Source organism: Lepeophtheirus salmonis, chromosome 7, assembly GCF_016086655.4.
Source record: "Lepeophtheirus salmonis chromosome 7, UVic_Lsal_1.4, whole genome shotgun sequence".
Classification (NCBI taxonomy): domain Eukaryota; kingdom Metazoa; phylum Arthropoda; class Copepoda; order Siphonostomatoida; family Caligidae; genus Lepeophtheirus; species Lepeophtheirus salmonis.
In genome coordinates this window covers 37,650,605-37,677,727 of record NC_052137.2, presented here as the reverse complement: position 1 = coordinate 37,677,727, position 27,123 = coordinate 37,650,605, and the positions used below count along the sequence as shown (strand labels likewise).

General features: G+C 30.5%; 1 protein-coding gene across 1 annotated transcript in view; it reads right to left on the bottom strand.

The window, feature by feature from the left end:
• The window catches only part of LOC121122162 (uncharacterized), a 98,919-nt gene that overhangs the window by 8,006 nt on the left and 63,790 nt on the right, over nucleotides 1-27,123 (bottom strand). The window contains exons 2-3 of the mRNA XM_040717171.2: nucleotides 5,976-6,060; nucleotides 114-207 (exon numbers count right to left, since the gene is read on the bottom strand). Coding sequence (XP_040573105.1) covers nucleotides 114-207; nucleotides 5,976-6,060 — 179 coding nt within the window. The remainder of the gene's footprint in view (nucleotides 1-113; nucleotides 208-5,975; nucleotides 6,061-27,123) is intronic.

Genomic DNA, 27,123 nt, shown 5'->3' with positions numbered 1-27,123 from the left:
ATGGAACAAAAGTTATCTTCAATAGTCTACACCAGTTTAATTAATGAGACTCTCATTTGTCTATTGCTATGTACAATTATGAAAGATGGAAGCTGTATTTTATAGGGACTCACCTTATTCTTCGACTACTGGATAAGACGTTTTCGTCTCCCTTTTGAACTCCAAAGACTAGAAAACAACATACCATTATGGTCAACATGACAACACCTGTAAAAGATATCAAGGAATGAGTCGAACAAATACAATGTAAAAATCATAACTCATCCTTTTCTGAATGAATTGCTAAATAAATATTAATGATTACATGTGATTTTAATACATTTTGATTCAAAATGAAATATCTGTTATTGTAATTTTGATATCATGTTTCATCTTGTTGAAATATTTAACTACTATATCAAGGTTTATGACAATTATTTAATTGAACATCACGATATATATAAAAAAAAAAAGATTAATAGTGGCAGGAGATATATATTACTCCATGTCCAATTAACCAAAACATTTTATTCAAAAACTCTACGTCGTACAGTATTATTAAAAAATGGCTTTTTAAAATAAGATTTTTATAGTGAGCTGTAATACCTTTATGTAAGTAGGTATATAAAAAGTGTTTGATTGCCATTAACAATACTTATTACCATTATTATTTTCAAATGGTGAAAGGTCAAAAGCGCACTATATATTGAAATAAACCACATTATTTGGTTGCTATATAAAGTCTTATTATCAAATAACTTTCTCTTTGTAAAACTTAAGCGGAATATTTTCATGTGACATAGCTATTAGGGGGTTTTCTTCATTTTATAACCGATTAATAAACGAAACTTGGAGTCGATTAATCCAATAGAATGATTCAATAATTTGAGCTATCCATTGAAATTCCAAATTTCCTTTTCTTTCCAAAACTAAAATAAATAATACAGCACTCTACTTTTTCTTTTAAATTTAATTTAACTAAACACCATTATTAACATGTTTTGTGTAAAAAACCGAAATGGCAATTGCAAATTTAATTAAAATGAGGGTAAAAACACAAGGGAAAAAATAAATGAAAAATTGGCAGATCCAGAGATCTGATAAGTAAATAAAATTAAGATGAAAGGAGATCGAGCTAATTCTGACAAATAATCCTTGGTAAACATTCTATATTTTGCATTAGTATTTCCCATCGATGGAGAAGGAGTTTAGGAGTATAATTGCTTGAGAGTGGTAATCATAGAGCCACCGAGGGAGTTCTTGTGCTTCAAAGCGTATATTAAACTTTGTACTATGGAGATAAGTCACTCAGTTTTCCGCCTATTCTTATACCGTGAGGAACTTACAATGAATAAAATAAAATTAAAAAAATATTTGATTATGTGGCAACTAAAAAAAGTCTGCCTTTCTCCTATTGTACCGGGTGGCTCATTGAATTCTGAACACTTACTAATTCAATAATTAATTAAGGTTGAGAGATTAAAATCAATTTATATTTCGATATATTAAAGCATAAAATATTAGTTATAAAATATAAAAAACCCCGAGCTCTCTAGTTTACAGGAAAATGACACTTGAACATTATCGACGAATTTCCATTCGCACACTCCAAGCATTTGGTCGTCTCTAGGACCACCGTCTACGTCGTCAGTAAGTCCAAAATGTTGAAGAGGAAAAAGGGCTCTGTCAAAAAGACAATACTGGACCCTCAAGAGTGAAAGATAAGAGCCCAAGCCAATCTCCTGAAGTCCTTCAGGACCCATGCAAGAGATCTCGATGTTTCAAAACAGACTGTCCAGAAAACTATAAAAAAATTGGGTGTAAAGAGCCTCGTGAGGGAAGATAGGCCATGTTTGACACCATCAATAAAAGAAACCCATTTTCTCCGTTGTAATACTCTTTTGAGTTTTTTTCAACTCTAAAGAGTTCTTTTCTTTTTTTGAGTTCTTTTCAACTCTAAAGAGTTCTTTTCTTTTTTTGAGTTCTTTTCAACTCTAAAGAGTTCTTTTCTTTTTTGAGTTCTTTTCAACTCTAAAGAGTTATTTTCTTTTTTTAACTTTTGCCACCTACAACCATAATGTCAATCCCTACAGTTTCCATCATCCAAACACCGCTCTCAATGCCACTGTCACCCAGCACTAGGACATTATGACAAACAACTACATCGACAGTGAGTGCCAGGCCTTCTGCTGCTTGGAAATCATCATTGCCACTAAGGGCGGCTACATTTTTGATTAAGAGAGCTCAGGTACACATCTATTTATGATATTAGTTTTGTTGAAATTCCATTGTTACATAATAAATTATATTTTGTTGAAATTTAAAATTTAAATTGTTCAGATTTGAATGTACCACTCAGTCGTATAATTTTCATCTATAACAATTAAAGGAATGTCTTTGAAGTCCATTTACATAATATACCTTTGTAAATTGTGTTCAAAAGATTAATTTATCCTGATCACTTTTTTGATAGAGCTACGTTCGTAAATAATAAATAATGTGAAATTAAAGTATTACTTTACATATTTTCAAAAGAAATAATACATTTTCCAGTATCGAACATACACACACACATTGAGCTTTATAGAATTATTTCTGCCGAGTGCGTTGTCCATTCAGCCACGTCACTCTATTGTTTTAATTTTCATTTCTTTGTCTATATACAAACACGACTTTCTTTTATGAAAAAACAGAAACACAAGTATTATCTCATAAACTGTTTTCGTCAGTTCCTTCTTTCTGACTTCGCACTTATGAATTGTTAACAAATGTCAAAAAATAATTTGTAAAATATTTACTTTTCTTTTTGACAGTGGAGGTTTTGGAAGAGATCAAAAAAGCTCTTTGTTATAAGTCAATTGCTCATAAAATAAGTTTATATGAACATTTAAACATATATTTGATTCTCACTCTCAATCTCAATTCTTATAAAAGTAATTTTTGATTCGTAGATAAAAAATATATAGAGTCTTTAAAAGTGTGTCCTGAGTGTGCGTGAGGGAGAGAAAAGATAGAAAGAAATGATACCTTTCCCTGATTTCAATACCTCCCTATTCTTTTTTTTTTGTACAATGATTCGAGTCTGATAAGAAGATACCCACATTATTATTTCAAGGGTATGTAAAGAGTTTCAAATATAAGAAGGAAAGTTATAAGAAGTTTCACCTTCATACAAACACACAAAATGTAATATACATTGGTATGTAAATAATAAACCTAAATAAACCTGAATTTACAGACAAAAAAGGGTACAAAGAATCATATATGATTAAATTTAATGCTGACAGAATAAGTTACATGATATTCGATAGAAGTATATGTTCACCTTTGATAATAATTATTAAATTTAAAGGTTCTAAGAATATTGTCCTCTGGAATATTGTCATCAGAAAATGACCATCAGTAGAATATTGCACGTAATCATACTAACTTTTTTTGTAAAAGAATTTAGTATAATTAAATTTTTTGGAAAAGTATTTGAAAAATTTAATTTCAAATATAAAATTTTTTCGAATCTTTTTTTTCAAAATCCACAGCTATTCACACAAAATTAAATTTTTTGGACAAACAATCCAAAAATCTACAACTCTTAATAAAAATTAAATTTTTTGGAAAAAATTTTTTCATAACAAATTTCGAAAATCCACAGCTATTTAGAAAAATTAAATTAAATTAAAAAAAAAAATCTATTACTGTTTATAAAGAAATAATTATTTTGTAAAAAAATTACAAATATAAAATTTTGAAGAAAATTCAAATACTAAATTTTTTGAAATATTTTTCAAAATCCATAGCTTTTTACAGAAAATTAATTTTTTGGGGAATAAAATTTGAATAATTAAAACACATTTCAAATAGTTAAATTTTCTATTAAAAAAAATCCTTAATTTTTAATTTTTTTATTTGGGGGGTGTGTGGAGTATATATCATGGAACGGGTGGTACACAACAGTTGACGTGATCTTACACACCACCAGTACCCTCAAGTAATCTATACTTATCTATGGCTTAGACCAATCTGTAGATGAACAGATTAGTGGATGAATCACTATAAATATGGTCTAATTAGTGGCAATTTTCTCGTAGGCATTCCTTCGTTCACCCATTTAAGTATATCTTGTTTTTGATCAATTAATCATAAGTTTCTACTCACTTTATATGAACGTGTAGTAAAAATTTGGAAAATAGTTTTTTTTTTCTGATCTTGATGCTTATATATTATTTAGTTACTTCTTGTTAACATTTTCATTGTTAATAAAAATAAAGCGATAATTCCTACAATCTCAAACATTTTAACATATCAATGATTTGGCAACAAATATGTAGTGTCAACTATAATTTTTTAATAACTGATGTTCTGGGAATCCCATAATTGCCCATTTGGTTCAAAGTATGATAAGTAGTATCATGATCCTGGAGTCTCAGTGCAGTATTAATATTTTTGTAAGTTCTTAATTTATGAAAAAATTTTGCAACGGAGATTTACTAATTTATTTGCCAAATACTGAGTGTTATTAGAGTCTATAAATGTCAGTCTAAAACCTTTTTTTATGGTACAGTGACTTCGTAAACATGTTTTTTTTTAGGCACACACTATATGACTTTTGTTTCTGTATATGTCATATTATTAAAATAAATACTAAATAATATAAATTTGAAATGAAGTTTCAATTTAACAAATTATTATCAAATCTGTCATAACATAATTGATTTTGTTTGACTAATTTATGAAGTATTGGTGGATATTTTTCCCTATAAAATGACAAATATATAGTTTGGGAGATGATTAAAGGGATTAACTTTGAATATATTTTTTCAAGTGTAGATATAGTATGAGCTTATAGGCGATAAAAGACCACATAATCGATATTAGTACACATTTGGTCAAGCATATTACAAGTAAATTGAGCAATTGTATCTCTGTACGCTTCAAAATGAGTACATTTCCACTTCTCTAGTAAAGATATAAAAGTTTTTTGCTACGCACCTTTCGAAAGCTCGTTATACAATAGTTAGCTACGTATTTGTAATGTTTGTAAGGACATTTATTAATCTGAAGATAAATAAAGATGCACCCAGTTTTAGGCGAGCCGGGATACAATTTGCTTGTACAATAAGGATAAAATGTACAAGTATAGCATGTCCCAGTGAACCGTGTAGGAAACTTTAGGAAGGTTTCATTGACTTATTAAATCATTTACTGATTTTGACCGTAATACCAATTGGTAGAGGAATAAAACAAGCAATTTTTGTGAAACAAATTTCTTTATCAGAAAAAGGGAAACTGAGATATATGGTAAAATAAACTGTGTTTAGGGGCTTCAAACGAGGGAATGAGTTCTGACGAGATTTCCTAAATCGCCCCCTACATCAAAGGTCTCATTACCAAGACTTAAAAGCTAAATGACTATAATTTTAGGCTTGAGAGGAAGCTCGGAAGTCAGAAAGCCAAAAAAAATCAGAAGTGTTGTTTCTGTCCTTCCAGAACGTCCTCCCCGTTCTCACAACTGCAACCCTCTTGTCTATTGGATCTGGGGCGTCATCGAGAAAAATACTTTTACTACATCCCCTGTGAAGGCTCCAATGACTGCAGTGGAGAAGGAATGGGCTGACATCTTGGGAAAATAAGTGAAGAAGACCTGCAATACTTTCAGGCCTAAATTAGAGACCATGACGAAATCCAAGAGTGGCCACTTTGAGATTTAATTGTTTATACAAAAAAAAAAAAAAAAAAAATATAAAGTCTGATTGTTTTACTCCTTATACTTTTTAATAATCTTAATAAAGTTAAACTTGGAAAAAAATGTTTACAATTCACAGGGACACACTGTATATTGTACAATTGTATCTGGGCATGCTTAATAATTCGTTCACTTTTACTTATCTACTAAATCTTTTATAAAAGAGAAAAAGACTAACTTTTTGTCTCTTAATGGTTATCCTTCTAAAAGTATGTAGGCATATAAAATAAATTAAAATACTTTTATAAGTACTTACCTAATGTATAGAAGGAATTGAGGAAGGTTCTTGAGGCTGGAAAGATGCAGTGGCAGACGTCAGAGTCAAAGACTTTTCCATCCTCCTATAATTAAATCACGAAATATAAATAGTATTATATCAATACAAAGGAATAAAGAAATTTACATTACAATTTATATTTTGCACTTCAATCAAACTTGATTTCATTACATGCTATGGAGTAAAGATTCTAAATACTAGCGTTCCTTTTTTGGGATACCGTTGAACCGTGGTTTCTCAGGGTTTTATATTGGGCAATTCTACGATTTTTTCTTTCATAATATAAGTTTCATTTTATTGTCTGTATATTACTCACTACCGGGAGTACCAGGGATTGCTCTGAGTTATTATACGTGGACAAAAGGCAGACACACTTTGCCTGAATAATATAAAAATGTACCTCCTTTTCTTATTTAATATAACGCGCTGAGTTAAACACATTCTCAAAAAGAACTGCTATATAATAATTCAGACAAACATTGTTTTTTTAATATATATTAAATTAAATGTTCAATGTATAATAAATATAGAATCACAGGTATCCTCAGGTTCGGGTTGTGCATTTCACAATTATACAACCTCCACATAAAATATAGCTCATTATGGATTATTATTTAAGTTCCTTTGTTGTGGGTTGGATTTATTAGAAAATTAGAATTGAGAATATATGGATAAGACTAGTTTAAAATTGATTCTTTCTTCTTTTAGTATTAAAAAAAACCAAAAACTAGTTGAGTATAACATTAATTATTATTTACTAACGGACTTCTGAAGTTGCAGAAAAATCAACGACAATTTCCTGGCAAAAGAGAAAACTCTTTTAAATATCTGCTCAGTGTTGAAACTTTCAAGGGAATAAATAAATTTGTAGAGTTACTTCTTCAATTTTTGAAAGAATAATATGCAATGGGAAAGAGTAGAGTCAAATCTATTGTTATGAATATAAAAATTGTTTTTTGAATATTTTACATTAGTTTGATACTAGAGAAAGAAAGAGAGAACTTCTGTGTAAAGAATTATCAAATCATAGAAGAGAAGCAAATCAAATCCTATTCATACTATGTACAAATTTAGATTTCCCTAAGGGGAGATTTAAAGCATGAATAAATATGTATGTAAATGAGTACGTACTTTGAAGGTAGTTAGAGAATCCCCCCGATATTTACTTCCACCAACAAAATTGAACGGAGGTTATATCCCTGGTTTTTTTTTGTTATATTAGTCATCAGAATAACAGCAAAAGTTACGGATCGATTTTGATCAAACTTGGTTTGAAGATTTTATATAGTCGCAGTAAGACGTCATTAAATTTTGAGAGGTCAAGATCGAAGTCAATGATCAAGTAACACAAAAAAATAAAACAATCATAATCGACCATAATTTTTGAACAAACTAAGATATATACCTCAATTTGATTTTAGGCTGAGTTTTTGAAGCTCTAGTAATATGTTTCTCATCTTTAGATGACATATGTTCATTAAGGTGCATCGAATGCTCCAAGATTTTACAGTTTTTTGATGAGTTTTTGTATTTATTGGTATATGAATCTTGGTAATAGAAAAATGGACGCAAAAAATCATCAAAAATAGGCCACCAAGAGCTAATGTATATGAAACGAGGGTCATAACATAAAAAGCCTTAAATCTTATTTCCCCCCTTAAACAGAGTAATGTTTCTATATGTCTTATTTACATCAAGAGCCTAACTTTGATACAATATATTACTAGGTTCTTTTTGAAGAATTTTTGATTTCACCATATCTTCAAAAAAAAAATATATATAGATATATATTTGTCTTTAGAAATGGGCAAAGATTCTAATTTAAAAAAAACCTTGAAAATTCTGAACATGCATTTCCCTTTTGGCTGTTATTGGGTTAAAAGAGAATGTTTCGGGATTTAAATCGTAATCATTTTCGATATTTAAAAAAAAGATGAATAACATCTTAACCTTGACAATTTGAAGATTGTTTGATAATAGAGAAGCTTAGCTGCCATCATTTATCATTAGATTACTAAGTGTGGATCCAAAACTTGTAGTTGTATGATTAAATAAAAAAACAACCCTTGTTTTATAGAATCAAGAAAAGACAAGCAATGTGTGACATGTTTAAATATTATATTTAGCTATGTTTTGTATTCAATGAATCCTCCTTTACAACTAATGGCTGTCTCGATATAATGGCGTACAGATTTGCAGCTCTTGACAAAGAAGACTGTCTCTATTTTTCTCCAACACACGCGAAAATGCCCAGTTGATGGGATTAAGGCCGGGGATGAGGAAGGGCCACATAGATCCTGGTCAGAAGTCGGCCATATTGTTGTTGCAGAAGGGTTGATTTTTCTTGGATGGATGGGGCTGTAATGGACTTCTTGATGTCATGGGCATCCCTGATAGAGATGCTAACAATCTATGCGGCTTTCTCGGCACTGACATTGACACGAAGGATATCACACACGTTTCTCCAACATTTTAACACTAAGAGACATTGGATAAAGACAAAAATTGTCGTTTGGTTGCGCAATGAAACCTGGTGAATAAAAAAAACGGGGATAGTATCGTAATTAAACACTACTGCAAGTTTTGGATCCCCGTTCTGTAGCAGAAAGTAGCTATGAGATTTATAAAATAAACATAAGTCCCCCACCGTATCAAGCAGAAACATATGCCACAGTGACCCCGTTTTTGATCCTCAATTCTACTCTAAGTCTAACAGAGACTTACCCTTTAGACTTCCCGTAAATCCTTTGCGTTAATTTGAATCATCCCTGAGTACATGCACGTAATACTTAGATATTCCCTGCTCAAAAATGAAATACTTATAATAACACCTTTAGAAAATATACTACACATAATAATCGTATTATATAGTTTCATTTGCCAAAAACTAAAAAAAATAGAACATTAAAAAATGCTTTGGATTTACAACTCTAAGTTGGGTTCATGTGATAATAAGGATTTATCCTTGTACTTTACTTATATATCATATTATTGTTTGCCAAAATAATAGATAAAATCATTAATATTATTATATTATATCTTTATGTATAAATTATATATACAAATATTGAAATATTGAGTTTCCGAAAACTTTTTCTTCTTCTCAAGTTATCACAGACCAATATGAAGGGAATATCTATTAGTACCTTTTTACATTGTATATATATTCATGACCCCAAGCACTTCATATATAATCTTTTGAAAACCTGTGTATATAAATCCCTATCCATAATCATTGTGTACCTATAGGGAGGTATTTTTATTCCAAGCTTACTATTACCTACATAATTATGCATATAAGTAAAAAAAATGTAAGTTAAAGTGTATGTTAAAATCTTCTATAAAATATCTTCAAGCAGAATTTTAAATAAAGTTGAAATATACCTATGAGGAGAGTAAAGATATTTTTAAAGTTTAAAAAAAGTCAAAGTCTGCATAGATTTAGGAACTACATCTACATATAAAAGTGTTTGAATTGAAAAGTGCAATCAATGGAGCATAATTTAAGCTTCACTCATCCATTAGTTGGTTAGATTTTTTATTTGTGACACTATCGTTATCTCTACAAGTCAGAACCAAGACTTTAAAGACGATACAGTAAATATCGTTCCAAAACATTTCAAAGATTAATTTTTGAGTAGTAACGACTAGTTTTTGAATGGTCCTTTAATCAGATGGAGTGCACTGATTAAGCATATGTGAATATAATAGTATTACAATTAGTACATCTGAACTGGGAATTCTTTTGAAGTCTGGTCACAATACAGAGCGTGAAGATCAAATCAGCGCTTGCTTTCACCTGCGATTTTGTTTCGATGCAGCTCTCTGATTGCGTCTTTTTAATTGTTGGTAGAAATTTTGTTGTACTAACAAACATTAGTGGAGTTTTGGTCATCATGGCGGCAGTTTCTCTAGCTATAAAGAAGATTGAATTTGCCAAAGAGGAACGGAGTTGCACGTGATGATCATTTTTGTACACATAAATATGGAGATTTAAAATCGGGAGATCTTTTTGGATCCAGCAAATTGTTAAAGATCGGCATTGGCTCTGACAAGACTATTCTGTTTGTCATGTCCCAGACAGGTAGCTAAAGTAGCTGAGTATGCACTGCTGTGCCTTCTAGGGAAAGGAAATATGGCCACCCAGCATCAAATGGAACTCAAATGGGCATTTTTATAACCTTTTCAACTCATTATTCCTTGCTCAATGTTTTATACTTAGTTGTTCGATGATTAATTTTATCTCTCCTCCCTATGTTTGGCAACATTTTGTAAAAATAGATATTTTATTTTCAGTTATCTGTATAGAAGAACCTTTGCCAAGAATGGAGGGTACTTACTCATGTAGTAAAACAAATAAATATCTAAATGATAGATACCCATTCTCCGTAACAACATCATTAATATAAAACCATGTCCTTTATTGCCATAACATCCAATCTATCTATATGCTCTCCAACCGAAAATATCTAGCTTTTTTTCAATTAGTGACAATCATTAATCTTTCAATAAAATTGATTATATTTTTATACGCCTTTTTGACTAAAAATCTACTGAATAATTCTGTCTCTTTCGGCAAAATCTGAAGATAATTAACTCGCAAATTATATTTTATTTGATTAAATAATTTTATTTTCAGTCTTCATGACTATTACAAGTGGTCGTTATTTTATATAATCAAATTAAACAAAATTATTAATAATAATTCATTTATTTTTTATTACTAATTTGTTTATTAGTAGGCCCTGACAGTGGACAGTTACAACACTTTTAGCTTTTTTGCAATTAATTGGATCTGATTTGACTCAAAATTAGGAAAATTGGATATAGCATATGTCTTTAGGGAGTACACGAGTACATTTTAATGTCACCTGTTATATGTTACAATTGTTACTTTAGTCGGGAACGGTTGCCAGAGCAAACAATAATTGAGTGTCGATCTAGAAGGAATAAAATTATACTCTCCAATATTTTTTGTTGAATAAATAAGTAGACCTTTTCAATTTGATATAGTTGATTAAGATGAAATAATATTTATAGCATAGACCATTGATTCGTATTTCGGAAATTAGCTTATAAACATGCTATCTGTAAAGTCTAGATGTATAAAATCATAAAGAAAATTAATAATAGAAGGAAAGTTGCAAAACTTTTCTCAACTTAACCTTTTTTCCTCCATGGATTATTTTTTTAAATTTTTTGTTAAAGTTATATCAACTGATAGCAAAGCTATAAATAATTCTATTGATTTCATTTATAACAAAAACAATTAAAATTTGACTACATTACTACAAAAATATTGTTTCCCAATTAATTTGTTTGACTCCTCAAAATCAGTTTTTATCTAACATCTTGAAGAAAAATTGATAAAAATGATTGATTTCTTTCACAATATTTTACTTTATATTATATAGTTGACTGAGAAAAATGAATGTTCCCCCATCTTCTTAGGATCGATCAGATAAATCTGGAAGACACATATAATTGATATGTATGCCAACGACGTCACATTGATGTTAGAAGCTAACTCTGAGGCTCAATTAACTAGACGAATTGAAGTAATTCTGAACTATTTCAAGAAGTAGGAAATTGAGGTCCGGTTTGAAAATCAACTATAAAAAGACGGTTGTTCTTCCTATTGGTAAATGATTCCCAAGCAAGGCTATTCAAATTGCCAACTGTTCAATTAAGGACACAGTGGAGATATTGGGAATTATTTGGGATTCAAAAGGGTGCCTCTTATTCTAACTGGACATTCCTAAAAAAGTATGTGCGGGCTTCCATTTACCAATGGAGGAGTTTCAATCTTCAAAAGAGGATTTGACTATATAATTTCTGAATTATTCCTAATATCCTATATAAGGCAACAGCTATTCCCTGACTCGCTGAGAGAGCAATTGAAGAAGAAGACTCCTGGCTTAATATGTTTTTATAGGATCTATTTACCCTTAATCAAACGACCTAGATCTCTTATGGGTGGAGGATTATCTCTGCTCTCAAGAATGCTACCTAAAGTCTATCATCAAAAAGTTCTAATTGACCTTTCAAGACATCCAGAGACTGAGTGGCGAGCTACTATTTCCTCACACCCGATGTACACACGGGTTATACTGGGAACAGATTTTATAAATGATCACTTGGTGGAATTATCTCCATCTTTAGCGGCAGCACATAGGATTATTTGGAAAGGAAAGCCGTCATTTTCATCCACTTCCACCATTGATGTGGTGCGACAGAATTATAAAAATAAGTTTTATTTTAAAAGTAAAAGATGGAAAGCGATTCACTTCGCAACTTCAAGTATCATCAGGATGTATATTCTTCAATGCTCCTTGCAAGGACTGTGGAAAATTGTTTAATAGAGTTATTCATACTTTTGCTGACTGTCCTTCACTACATACACTGAAAAAAATTCATATTGCTTAACATAGCAGGAATAAGTGATAAATTCGTGACTGCTATTGTTTTATTCGGGCTCACTTCAAATATGTCGAGTGCTCCTACAAAAACTCGTGCCATAGAGTTGGATCTCTCGAGCTGTAGAAGTAGGATAGCAAAGAAGCTGACAGAAGGCGTTCTTATCCAAAATGAAGAATTTAGAGCTGTTTTCATTTCAACTGCGGCAAGATACTCTGTCCTTGCCATTAAAATTCCGGATTCTTCTAATCTAACGTGGAAGTACACGGGGGATTTGATACGCTACTACCCATATGGTTCGAAAGACAATATAACGTTTATTCGCCGTCTAATACGCATTCACAGACGGTTTAAAAAGTTTAGTGCATCCAATGCTTAATTGTTGTCTCCATCCTACGTTTTTTAGTCGTATGATTTTGATAATTTTTATTCATTTGTTTCCTATCTGCTCATTTTACTAATTTTATTGAAGATTTTTATGAAATGTGATAAACTACTCCAGAGTATTTTAATTATCGTTTCACTCACCGTGGTAATTAACTGTTGTAATTACTTTAGTTTAGGGTCTTACTTGTAAACTAAAATGTTTATTTATATATGTAACTTCTCTAAACGAATAAAGACTTTATGTGAAAAAAAAGAGAAGATTTTGAATATGTATTTAATACAACGTGTTATAGAAATGTTGCGAAAAAATTACAAATTAACGTCTTAAGACTTAAAAAAATACATTCACTTAATTTGATCATCTTCCTCAAGCAATCATTAACCCGATACGAAATCAGATAGATTTATAGGTTTACCACATCTGCAGAAATATGACAGTCTAATGTCACTAGGATGACTCTCAAGGACACTCAGTATCATGATGAAGACTGAAAACTTTGTTTTGAACGTGTCAGATCTACTACCACCAAATTGAGCAACCCAGTAAATATTCTGAAACATCTTGTCACCATCCAGTTAATCTCATCCTGAAGGAAACTTTAAATTTATTGGTTGAACAATTTGCAATTCTGGTGTTTGTGGGGCTTCATTTTGAAGTTCAAAATAATGTCTTGGGGATCTTTTTAACGGCTTTAATTGTATTTTTTTATTATCAAAGAACTGATATGAATCCAGGCTTTGATCTGAGGGCTCTGACTTGTGCTGTTAGAGTGATCAGGCAATTCTTGGTTGCACTTTCACTGTAACCTACTTGATCTAATTCTACCATTTTGTATTTGTCCTTATTAGTTTTTATTTATTTTTTCAAACAGAACAAACACTCCTTCTCCTCAAACCATTCCCACCATTTGTATATCTCAGTATAAAATATTAAGCTTATATTACTATTTCAGTTGGATTCTATGATTGTTACTACATACCAAGACAATCCTAGTATGTATATTCTTCTCGAAGTATTTAAAATATGATTTTTCCTTTAATATTTGCGTCGTCAAGATTATATTTTATCTTAATTAGAGCTCCTTTGAACTGATACTTGATAATGGAACTAATTTTATTCTGGAATTTGATATCGATATCAGCCAGATCTTTCATAAACTTTAGCCTCTCTCGGGCTCTTCTTCTCTGGGATGCTACGTTACAAATGAATAATGTGTCGTGTAAAGAAACTCTCGGATCAATTATGTTCAAATCAACTACCAAGTAATTTTGCTTATTTAATATGAGATAGGAATAAAGTTGTTTCTAGATGATAATGAATAATGATGAAAATCCAGTGTAGAATGGGCATGCTAAAAAAAAAAAAATCAATATACTAACTCTGACAAATTTGAAAAATGTTTTGGAGAAGAGAAAGAAATATGCACATAACGTTTCATTAGTTTAGCTACAATGAGCAGGGACAAGAGAGGAAGGAGAAAAGGATATATATAAAAATGGGCATTTGCTTGAATTACTCAAATGTCGATCCCCAATTCCACTCTGAGTACAACAATGACTTACAATTATAACTCCGCATCAAATCCTCAAGGTTTTAGGAACTCACACAGTTCAAGCAGATTTTGAATATAATTGAATTTATTTAGGAAATGATGTTGAGTACTCAGGAGTTAAACAATAATGACAACTGCTAAGGAAAAGAAAATTCATTTTTTACATTAACAATTACAAATCAACAGGATAGCTGAAACACACACCAGATTTACATAATTAATAATTGAACTTTTAATATACTACGTTGAGTCAAGAAAATATTCGCATGAATATATATCCAATATTATAAATAATATATTATAAGGGCGTGTATGTTGTATGAAGATCAAACTAATTTATCTCTCCTCTTCAGAGTAAAATATAAAATTTTTCTTGGAAAATGGAAATTTTTAATAGGAATTATTTTAACATATTTCTCTTTGATACACAAATATACAACATCCCCTGCCGTCAAGATATATCTAATCACTTTCATACTGATATTAATGTAAAAATACATTTATCAATATAACTCAACAAACTTTACATGAAAGAGCTGTCTATCTATGCACATATTATATACATAATGCATATCTTTCATGAAATCTCTTTAGGTCATTCCTAGGCACTTGTTTTCATTAATCATTGCTCCTTCTACACAGTGCTACTAAATGTTATTTTGTGGTCATAAGACCTTGATCCATGTGATTTTTTAATTTAAAATATTTTTATATCTAGTTTTCGACTGATATATTATGATAAGATATACAGAAATATATATTTTTATTCATATGTAAAAAAAATCTTCTTCTTTGGAAAAAAAAAACAATAACAAGAAACAGCTCCCAAAATGGAATGGGCACTCGATAGAATTTAAAACCTCCACATAATCCTGCACCAAGTTTGATCAAAATCGATCCGTTATCCTGGTGACTAATAGAAAAAAAAAACTTCAACATCAATTATATTTTGTAATTTGGTTATATTTTAATTAAAAAATATCCAAAATATATGTATAATTTTGACTAATATTGGCATAATAAATAATAGTAGGATCGTCCTCTGGGTTACAAAAAATTGATCATGAATATATACAAAAGAACTGTAATATTTGTGACTCTTAGGAGTTAAAAATCGAATTTTCCGATCTTGTATGCACAGGATGGCGTTATTTGACATCGATATAAAGTTACACTGTTTTTTTTTATTATTCAGCTGTCCAAGTTCTTATTCTATGATATTTATTCCAAAAACCGAGACAGATACAGACATAGGACATAAAATAAAAGGTGTTCATAATTCTGAGTTACATACCTAATGTTATGTGTAATTCTAATCGAACCAGATTATCTGGGGGTGGGGGCAGTTTGTTTTTTCGCATTTAAGTTGATTTTTTTCATACAACAAGATCGTTTTCCCGTGTTTCAAAGTTTTTGAAGATATGGGTTGTATATTCCAAAATGCACCAAAAAAATTAAAAATCCCAAAAAACGAATTATTGTACTAATGGAAAAAGGGAGAATGTATTCTGAATACGATTTAAAAAAAGGAAATTAACAAGAGGATTAACGAGTCTGTTTTTGTATGTATCTTCATCCTGGCTGAAAAAGGAACATAATTCCAATTATTAAATTGTCTTTCGACAAGTTTTACTAAATTCTGGAGTTATTTAAACTATTAATATAATAACTCACAATAAAAAAAATGATAAAGGTACGTCCTAATATTTCATAATATTAAACTCCGACATTATATTTTATTCAATACATTATAATAAGGTTGCTCAGTAATATTTTATTGATAGCATAGGTATATATATTTGTATTTCTATATGATAGCCAAAATACCTTCATCGAAATAATAATATCGTCAATATACATATACCGGGCCGTGCAAAATTATTTACCGATGATGTAAATATACTTTTTAAGAGGTTTTGTGGCAACCAATCTGATTGTTTCGTATTTTTACTGTTAAAATAAACAAAAAGCCTTCCTGTGAGAGCGTAACAATATCCACACGTGAGACCATGCCCAATCAGGAAACAAAGAGGATCAAAATTGCAGCCCTCCTCCGAGCGGAAGTGCCTCATAACAACATTAAGGAACAGATTGGGGCCCCGTTGAAGACAATTTACAACGTTTCCAAGCGCTTGGAGGCTGGGGTGATCTAAAGCATTCCCCTGGAGCTGGCAGGAAGCCCACTGTCTCAACAAGGCAAGTAAAGGCAGTGTTCAAGAGGACTCCCAACAGGTCCATTGTCGACATGGCCAGAAAGATAGGAACGTCGACATCAACTGTTTCAAGGGCATTGAAAAGGGTTGAAGGAAAGTCCCTGAGGCGTACTGAACGCCCTCTGCTAACTGAACGTCAGCGAGAAGTCAGACTTGAGCGTGCCAAGAAAATCTTGAATGATATCAAGAGCTCATCTGGACACATCATCATTTTTTCAGATGAGAAAACTTATACGGTAGATCCTGTTTTCAACAGGCAAAATGACCGTGTTGTGGGCTTTGGAGATGTTTGGAGATCCAACGGGAAGGCCATGAAGCCGGTATGGTTCCCCATTGGCTCAGATTAACAGCGGAGGATTATGTGAAGATTCTGGTGTCCAAGGTCCTTCCGTGGATCAAATCCATAGTCGGCAACTCTCCTTGGGTTTTTCAACAAGAGGGAGCACCCGCCCACGCTTCCAAGAAAGCTCAGGAGTGGCTCAAGGACAACATGAACTTTTGGCCAAGGACTACTGGCCCCCTCAGAGCCAAGATCTGAACCCACTATACTTCCCTATCTAGGCGCACCTGGAGACCAAGGCCTGCAAAAAACGACACAAGAACATAAATGTCTTAAAGGGTGCTGTCAACAATGCCTGGGCCTCCATGGACGCCGATTACATCCAGCAAGTCTGTGGCAGCTTCAGACGTCGCCTGACCAGTGTCATTGAGTCAAATGGTGGCTACATTGATTAAATTTGATCACAAACTATTTTATTATTCTATTTATAAATTGTTTCTCAAGTCATTCAAATCTCATTATTGTCCGCGATATGTTATGAACAAAAATCGGAAAATAATTCTGCACGGCCCGGTATATATACAAGGAGGGATCAACTAGAAGTTGTATTCCTGTCCTTTTGGAAACAGAGCATAAGTAGAACATAACTTATTACTTCCTTTAGTTAACAAAAATACTATATTATGAAATAGCCATGACGTATCCAGTGAGACGAGATCATAGATAGCTGACCACAAAATACTTAGGGTATTCTGGTATTTAACGCAGTGTAATAGCTACAAAAATGTAGTACTGTAGCTATTATTTTGGATATGTACATCAAACAAACTGATGGGACACTAATTTGATTCACAAAATTCACATGAAATAATGAATATTTTATGGAAAAAAAAAATGTTTTAACAATAGGAATAACAAACTACATCTTGCTGAAACCGCAACTCTTATTGTTAAGGTTATTTAAAATAAATAAGTAATTTTTATAGATTGTTTTTTTTCATACAAGTATTTTTAGCATTTTAATTGACATTTACGGGTATCAAATGGATGGAATAGCAAGAAATTGGTACAAAATTTAAGTGATGTCGTTATGAAATGTAATATGATTAACTGTTTATCATTTTTACAAAGCTCACTAACTAGATTTGTAAAGGATCTTCACTAATATATAAACACTCCCACTACCTAACAAGAAGTTAAAGGCGTGTAAGAGAGAATAATTAGGGTTACATTTGATTTCCATGGCTTTCTTTTTCTCAAAATACATATATAATTTAATTTTTTTTTAAAGATAACTAGAAAATATAAAAACATTTAATTGCACTTTTTTAGACACATAATTTGTCACATTCCTAATGATTCCCTACTTATTTTATCTCATATTTGACATATATGAAATTATTTGAATTCTGTAATAATTGTAAACTAATAATTGTTGTATATATATATTGTACGATAAATACATATTGGTATGTGATAAAAACATTTCAGTGGATTCCGATACCATCTTTATGAACTATTTTGATACGATTCCTTATTAATATTATATATCAAGGAATTACAAAAACAAATAACGCAATGATTTACTTTTTAAGTGTTTAACTTTTATTATTTAGGGCTTGACAAGAAAATACATTAATATATCATTCATAATTGTGATTATAATTAGATGTAAATCATTTGAAATTAAAATTATTTAAAAAGTTAGTTCCTTTCCGTGCTCAGGAATGAATTTAATCCTGGCTGGCTCATATATATTGCTCCACTCAACTGAAAAGGCTTTCGTTTTTAATGAATATACATGAATTTTGTTATGCATATCTATTATTATTGCACTTATTACAAGTTAAAATAAAAAGTAAACAAAAAATAATTTTATACGGGCCCCTACAAGTAGGGGGCTCAAGTCTGGAACCTCTGTTAATCTATACTATGCTCCTTGCTTTCTTTTATTGTTTGACCATTTGAAATTACAAAATCATACTTTCATTTAGCTTAATAATGTGTATAAATAAATTAGCACAAGTATCGGTGGAAGTATCATTATTGAGCCAATGGTGATACTTCAAAAAAGGCAGATACTTGCCGATTCCAATGTATCGGTACACTTCTAATACAAATGCATACAAATTGACACGCACATTTCAATGTCTTTCTATGAGAGAATAAAGTTTCACAAGGGACAAAATTGAATTTGGAGGTTTCTTTTGAATACAAATGTTAGAAGAAAAATAGACTTTTTTCGTAAATAAAAAAATATTTTTACTCATACTTCAAATATGAAAAGAGTCACCAATAGGAAAGAAAAAAAAACTAATTAAAAATAAATGACTTCTCCATATTTCTAATACTATTTTGTCTCGTCATATGTGTATTATTCATAATGATAAAAACATATTATACCTATAAAAGGAGTAACTTCTTTGTGTTAGCACTTTTTATCTATTGTGAAGGTATTCATTATGGTTTTTCATTACCCTGGAAAATTCCTGTGGAGCAGGATCACTTGAAATATTATTTTTATATATAAATATATGTAGGAATATTAGCATATTTATAAATGGAGTATATAAGTACAGGGTGCGTGGACAAAATCTGCCGCTTTAAAAAACAAAAACTACAAGCTTATTTTATAATATTTATTGGGATATAGAGCAGCTATCTATTCAATGTAGCCGCCGTCTGCGGCCAAACCCCACTCAATGCAGCTACGAAACCGAGAACATGCATTTTGGATCTGCGCTGCTTCTATCTCACTGAATTTCTCCTTGATGCAGGTGATGAGAGACTGCTTGGTGTTATGGGAGGAACAGATGGTCATGTTCTCCACGTAGGACCAGACAAAGTAGTCCAACGGGTTCAAATCCGGTGATGAGGGAGGCCAAGAGGAGAAGGGTACGAACGCAAAAGAAGAAAAAAAATCAGAAAAGAACCAGAGCATGTTCGGCGACTTAGGGTTTCAAGATGTTCAGCTTTTGAGCAGCTGCAACCCTTGAGTCTTTTAGTCAGACGTTGGGCTGTCTGACGCCTGTAGCACCTTAAGTCCTCCTTCACACAAGCCCTCACAGTCCACTCGGCCACGCCTAGGTCCCTCGCCATGTCTCTCATGGACGACTAGGGGTCCTCGTCGATGATGTCCCTGACCTTGTTGATGAAGGTGACGTTTCGGAGAATCCTGGTGATATTCTCCTCTTTCTTCTTCCTGTCAACAACGTCCATCGGGTCCGATGACTCCTCCAGCTGCTTCCTGAGACTTCTGACCGTTCTAACTGGCATTGACAGAAGGCCATAGATGTCAGCATTGCTTAATTTCATGTGATCACAAAGCATAACCTGAATAGCAGCGCACCTACGATCTCTCCCATTGAACATAATGACTTTTCTTGAGCACTTAAAATGATGCTATCGCTACAAGTGGTAAACAATAACTGAAGCCTGTACCCGATGAAAATTTTAATACCAAAAACATGCGAATCAGACATCAGCTGATGGAGTAAAGGCGTCTTTAAAATGTGGCAGATTTTGTCCACGCACTCTGTATAAAAAAAGCAAGAAACACAATATTCTCGTTGTAGTAGAGTTCCATGATCTTCATAAAATGAATTATCTTATCGATGACAAAGTCTTCAAATAACGACTCACTACAAGAATGCCAGACAAATTTCCATAATTCCTCCATACTATAAACTAGTGTTAGTACCCAACATCACCCAGAGTAATTAAGCGTCGTCAAACAGACAAACTTTCTCTAAAAAATATAGAATATAACTACCCAATAAATCCTCTGTGTTACTCATCGTTTTTACTCAATATGGATATGTTTTCTATTCAAAAATAAAAGAATAATTATAACAGTTTAAGAAAAAAAAATGACGTAATTGAGTCTTTAGAGCGCTACCCGGCTGAGCTTGGGGTATATACGCTCAATCCTACATGAAATCCGTCTTTGAAATTTTATTAAATGACTACATTGTTATTTCTTAAATAAAAAATATGAAATACATTAGGGAGACCTATGACCCGTACACCCTGTATTCACCCTTTATACTACAATCAAAACAACTGTGAGATTTTATTAATATGACTACATTGATATTATTTAAATAAAAAATATAAATATATACACCAGGGAAACCTATAAATAGTGCATCCAAAACGCCTTCGAGTTTTCCTTAAAACGACTATATCATTATTTTTTTATCAAAAATATATAAATGATATACATCAGGGAGCCCTATAAAAAGTGCACTCTGTATACACGCTGAAAGCTACATGCAAAATGCCTGCGAGATTTCAAAATATATGTCTATATTGTTATTTCTTAGATCAAAAATATGAATAGGATATACATGGGTAAGTACTTTATACACGCTAGATGCTACATGCAAAACGCTTCTAATATGTTATTAATATTACTACATTATTACTTCTTTGATCAAAAATGGCTTATTTTCATTCAAATATGCAGATACACATTTAAATAGAATGTTTCCCAAAAAAACAAAAACAAACTATAATTAGTTATAATATAACATAAAAGTTGCAATCATGACTTGATCAACTCATTAAGAGCTTTAAAATTATTTTTGTATGTATGTATATAATAGGTACAATGTTGTAAGTATATACTATAGTGTCTACATATAATCCGTTCATAAATTATTTATTTGATACCATATTTAACTACAATATATTATGTGAAGGCAAAGACTCATGCTTGAGCTTCATACATTTACTCTTTCGCATACTATAAATATACTTGTTGTTGAGAGCTTTTTATTTTACTAGATATAATTCATAAGGGATTGTTAAACCCTTGTTAAAGTTGTAATATTCAATCTTTTGTGTAAGTAATAGATTTAGATAAATTAGATTGGGTCGAAAAGGAGGTATTGGGGAAATTTTTAATACTATGCAATACTATTCTGTGACAAATTTAAGGACAATTGAATCTATTTTAGAGATTTCCCAATTTATTTGAATCTTAATTTATACATATTTTGTAAATATTTTTTACTATTAGTACCAATTATGAACAGAAATTAGATTACTGGAGAAACCAGATTGGTATTTTTAATCTATAAATCAAATAGTCCCGATGAAACAATTATATTTATAAATACTTTAAATCAAATTTTTCAATTATTTCTGACATAAAATAATAAATCCTCAAAAAAAAAAAAACCTCAAAAAAGCTCTCAAGGCTTCATTTGATGCATTCCATGATCCCCAGTTACATTATTATCACCTGTCATAACTTTTGACAGGTATTGATGCCATTATCAAAGTCTACTGAGGTGACATTAAGTAATTAGATATTGCAAATCATGTGCCAACATCTTTACAAAGTTTAATTAATGTAGCTTCAATAGTCTCTGGTATAAACACTGGTTAAAATACCAGATTCAAAGTGTCTAGTTTTCAATTACACACCCAGTTTATATAATTCATTTTTTGTGTTCTATATAAAACTGCATGTAAACATCAACACTGTTTGTTTCAAATTGGTACTATCTTGATTTATTCGTCATCTTCTTTTTTGGAATATATATTTTCAAATTAACCATGTATGTGACAATGACAAACGTATAAAAACGTGGAAAGAAAGCTTTCTCTATTTTTTCTCTCTCTCTTTATGTCATTAATTAGAAGAAAATAATTCAAATACACATAAATTAATATATACATACAACAACAGCTACTAAAAAGGAACGTCTAAGAAAAATAATATAAAAAAAAAATTATAGAACTAAATAAAACTTATATCAACTAGTTCCTTACAAAATATCTAAATTTGTTAACTATCATAAAATACAATAGAGGAGTATTTATATATATAAAGCCCTCACAGGTGTATAAAGAAAACTTATTTTTCCTAATCTGAATATTGAATCTTAATATATATATATATATATACAAAACACATCTCCACCAACAAATAAGGACATATCTTACAAAAATGTAATTTAACTAAATATATAATTAGTTTCTTCAAAAAAAGTATAATATAATTATACTTGGTAAGGTTTTTTTTGTTTTTTTTTGTTTATAAATTTTTTTTAAATTAGCTTAATAAATGAAAGTACATATTGAAGGTCGGGTATCCACTTGTTTCAATTTAAGCACTCGTTTTATTTTAATTGAGCTTGGAAACTTGATTCTTTCATAGAATAATGGAGTTGAAAGATGTTTGACAAAAAATATATATGTTGTACATGAATCCGTATATGCATATATATAATAATAAATGATTAATGTTGAAATATTTTGATTTATTCATTAATAGGTTTTATATCAGAACAGCAATAATCTAACTGGATCATTCTACTTATGTTAATGTTTTTAATATTCACGGACTGTTAATTAAAGATAATATTTTATAAATTGAATTTGTTGAGTAAAAAAACAATAATGTGGAAATAAAAAAATATATGTTCATTCATTTTTGTCCTAATTTAGTTGACAACATACACAAACTCTTTTCTTTTGCGAAATGTCACCTTTGATTGTATCACAGATATCATTTTGCATTTTTCTTAGTGATGTACGTATTAATTTTTTCCCATATGATAATTTATATTGTGAATTCATGGAGGTTGTATAGTTTTTTATAGATAATTCATGATACCCTTTGCGCCCCCTGTGGATCAAACGTATTTTAGGCAATTTAATTAGGGAAGAAAATGATCACGACGTCGAATTTTGTTTTTCCACTGGGATTAAGATTTTGTTCTCATAGATGATTTTTCTTTGAAGAATAAAAAAAAATTTTTTTTTTTCGGAATGGTTTAATTTTGTTCCTGCACAAATGCTCAAAAATGTAGGACAAACATGGGCGGGGTTCTATTTCTGTTTAATATAAAAGTTTGGTATGTTTATACTAGACTAATTGTATTGATTTCACAACCAAAAACGGGTGTTCTGTTCCAAATTCTTGTTAATGATCATGATCAATATGTTACTATAGTAAATCAAATATTTTTTGTTTCCCTTCATTAATTTCTTCTTCAACACACATTATTAATCGGATTAATAGAACTTTTTAAGTATCTAGGGCCTCTTAATAATTTTTATTTTATGGTGTTCATCAAATCAATGGAGTTGATACTGTACTTGAAAATAATAAAAGAAACCAAATACTTATAATTACCTAATTTATAAAGATTTTTAGTATCATCTTGGTCTTTATCTCTCAAGTCTTTCTTCATATATTGAATATACTTAGGTTCAATTAATAATATTTTTATAAGCATAACCTATGAATATTTCATCAAATATATTCAAATAAAGTTTCTTTCATGTTTATTATATTTTGACTTCAAAAATATTTCCATGTCTGGAAAATATGTATTTTTTAAATGAAATCCCAACATTTTCTTAGTTTTTAGATGCACTTTCAAATGTATTACCAGCAATATTGAAAATAGCGTATTTGTTTTGAACTATTAAGTTTATACTTAGAGTTGTATAAAATATGACCTACCGCTATGTAAAAGTGTAAATTGACGTGGTAATCGATCGTCCTTTCTTCTCCAAATCCAACCAGGACTAAACATACAATTCCCCAAACCCCTCATTATTAATCATGGTCTTTCATGAGCAAACACAATAGTGACTACTTAATGTTTAGATGTTCTTTTTTTTCCGAGTGAATATTGATTTATTCAGCCCAAGATCGTAATTATTAGATTATTGAAAATTCAAACGAAAATACAGGTACATGGTTAGAATAAATTAAAAGTATGATGTCAAAATCCATATTTTTTTGGCGGCACGACTGACACAGTCAGAGGGTACACCAGTGTGCGATGGCTGTCCATTTGAGAAACACTCCTCCAGATAACTTTTTGCTTGTTTCAATTTGGATAAAGATTTATTTGCATACCCTAGTTTGGTGGTACATACTGAGGATGCTTCATAGTTCTCAATTTTTCCTACCCAGAATTAGCATCTGTTGATATCTCTCGTATATATCTCACCTTAAAGCCACCTTCTGAACTTTTTATTGGCTTGACCTTTTTTTAGAACTGAATCAAGTTTAAAAGAATTGAATAGAATTACAGTAAAAAAATATGAAACATGTTTTCGAACTCCCGACTGCCCCACATGTTTTGTATAGATTTTCTAGTGGACTTTGTACTTCTAACCAACAATATGTACATGTAAGGAAAGGATATAATAATAGTATTAAATATTACTATTAAATAAAAGGACTATTCACATATATAGTATATTTTACAAAGCACTGATGATCACACATTTGCTTGGTTAATTTAATTAAACTTAAAGAGTCTTAATCTTGTCCTCTTCTCAGATAAAATGGTCTTTAACAGAATACTATTACAAATACTCAAAAGAAATACTGAAAAAGCATTCTTTTTAGAAGATAAATAAATGTATTTCACTATGTAAATAATACATACAATATATGTAAGTTTTTGATACTTGAAAAGAGTTTCGAGGTTATTTACAGAATCTGTCAAAACACTTCCACAAAAAAAAAAAAAAAAAAAAAAAAAAAAAAAAAAAACTGACGTGAGAAAAACTATGTGGGTATATAAATAAATAACGTGCTTACTACTTGTATTAAAAACCGTCGATCGTTACTTTTTAACTTATTATAACAAGCGTTATTATAGTCACCCAATAAATGTATTTATGTAATATGTACATACATAATATTTGATACCAGTAAATTAATGATTTTTTCCCCTCCAATGAATACATATGTATGTAGTAATTATACTTAAAAATAAGTGGATGAATGTACGTACAAGGAGAGAAACTTAATTAAACCCTTTATTCATTAGATTATAAGGATAATTAATTATGAGTGTATACTGTTGAGAGAAGACACAACAGGCTACATATATTAATATAAGCTGCAGTAAAAAGAAATCCATTATTTTAATGGTTTTTTTTTTTCATGATTTTTCATTTTTATGGTTTACTGATGCCGAAACAATTAATAACCCAATGTGATTACTATAAGAACATAATTAGTTATTATAACATCAAACATGTTGTTACTTATTCTGTATCTAGCCGAAAATAAAAAGAGAAAAGGCCCAAAATCCGTTTTAATTTGACAATTTTTCAATTCTGGAATTATCAATCAATGATGGTTGTAGTAAATTGTTCATAGTTTAAAAATAACTCTTTCTAATCTAACGAATTAATATTTAGAACACTGCTTAAAGAAAAAGAAGAAAGACCATCGACAGCTGACACACAAATAGATTGTTTATTTTTATGTTAGTAACAGTAATGTCCATGGAATTACCACGGACACCGCGTAACCTCGCTAAAGCAAAAATTTACACTGTATTTGGTTCTCAGCTGTCAATGTTCCTTCTTCTTGGCCTCTTATGAGTGTTGTTCTTAATATTGATTCGTTGATTTCTGTAAATTGCACACTGTATATTATTCAGTGTATTTTGTGTTGTTTCTACTTCTTTTTTCCTAAGTAATATTCTGAACGTTGATTGGTCGAATTAGAATTAGTATCTTCTAAGCTGTTAACAATTCTCAATAATCATTGAACAATAATTCTATATTTGAGAAGAATTGACTAACTACCATAGGATTATTGATCTTTTTCTTGTTTCTTTTTGGAGGAAAAGTTGAATGATACAATAAAAGTAACGACGTGCCTAATGCAGCTGTTTATTTAAACCTTTGCACGAAGCAAGGATATGCTCCGTTCAATATAGAAGATATATTTTTGTAAAAATTAGCATTAAGAAATACTATACGGTAACTAAGATACTAAAATATAACATAACCTGATTATACTTATACAACCTGAGATACACATTACTAAGGCCATCTATTGGACAAATAATTGAAATAATTTTACTACACCTTCTATTTTGTTGTAAATAAATGTATTATTTATTTGTAAATAATTACTTTTGATTATTAGAGCTACAAAAGTGGTGCTTTTTTATTTATTTTGACCGTAGATATATTTATAGGCCTTTAATATTCCTATTTGGTAGTTAATAATTTTGCTATAACAAGCTATCATTCAAATGTTTCCAAAAGAATCAAGTGTATAAATTAATCTTTTGAATTCATTTTATATCTCTTTAAAGTATTTATTTTATTTTTATATGTAAATATAGATAATTAAGGTGGTAATTACCACATCTATCATCGGTGTACGTGAATACAATTTATATCTAAGAAATTTGCATGACTTGTATGCAAAACTCAACAAAAATTAATATTGTTGCATTTTCTCTCTCTCAAGCAAGAAATATTCTAAATCACAG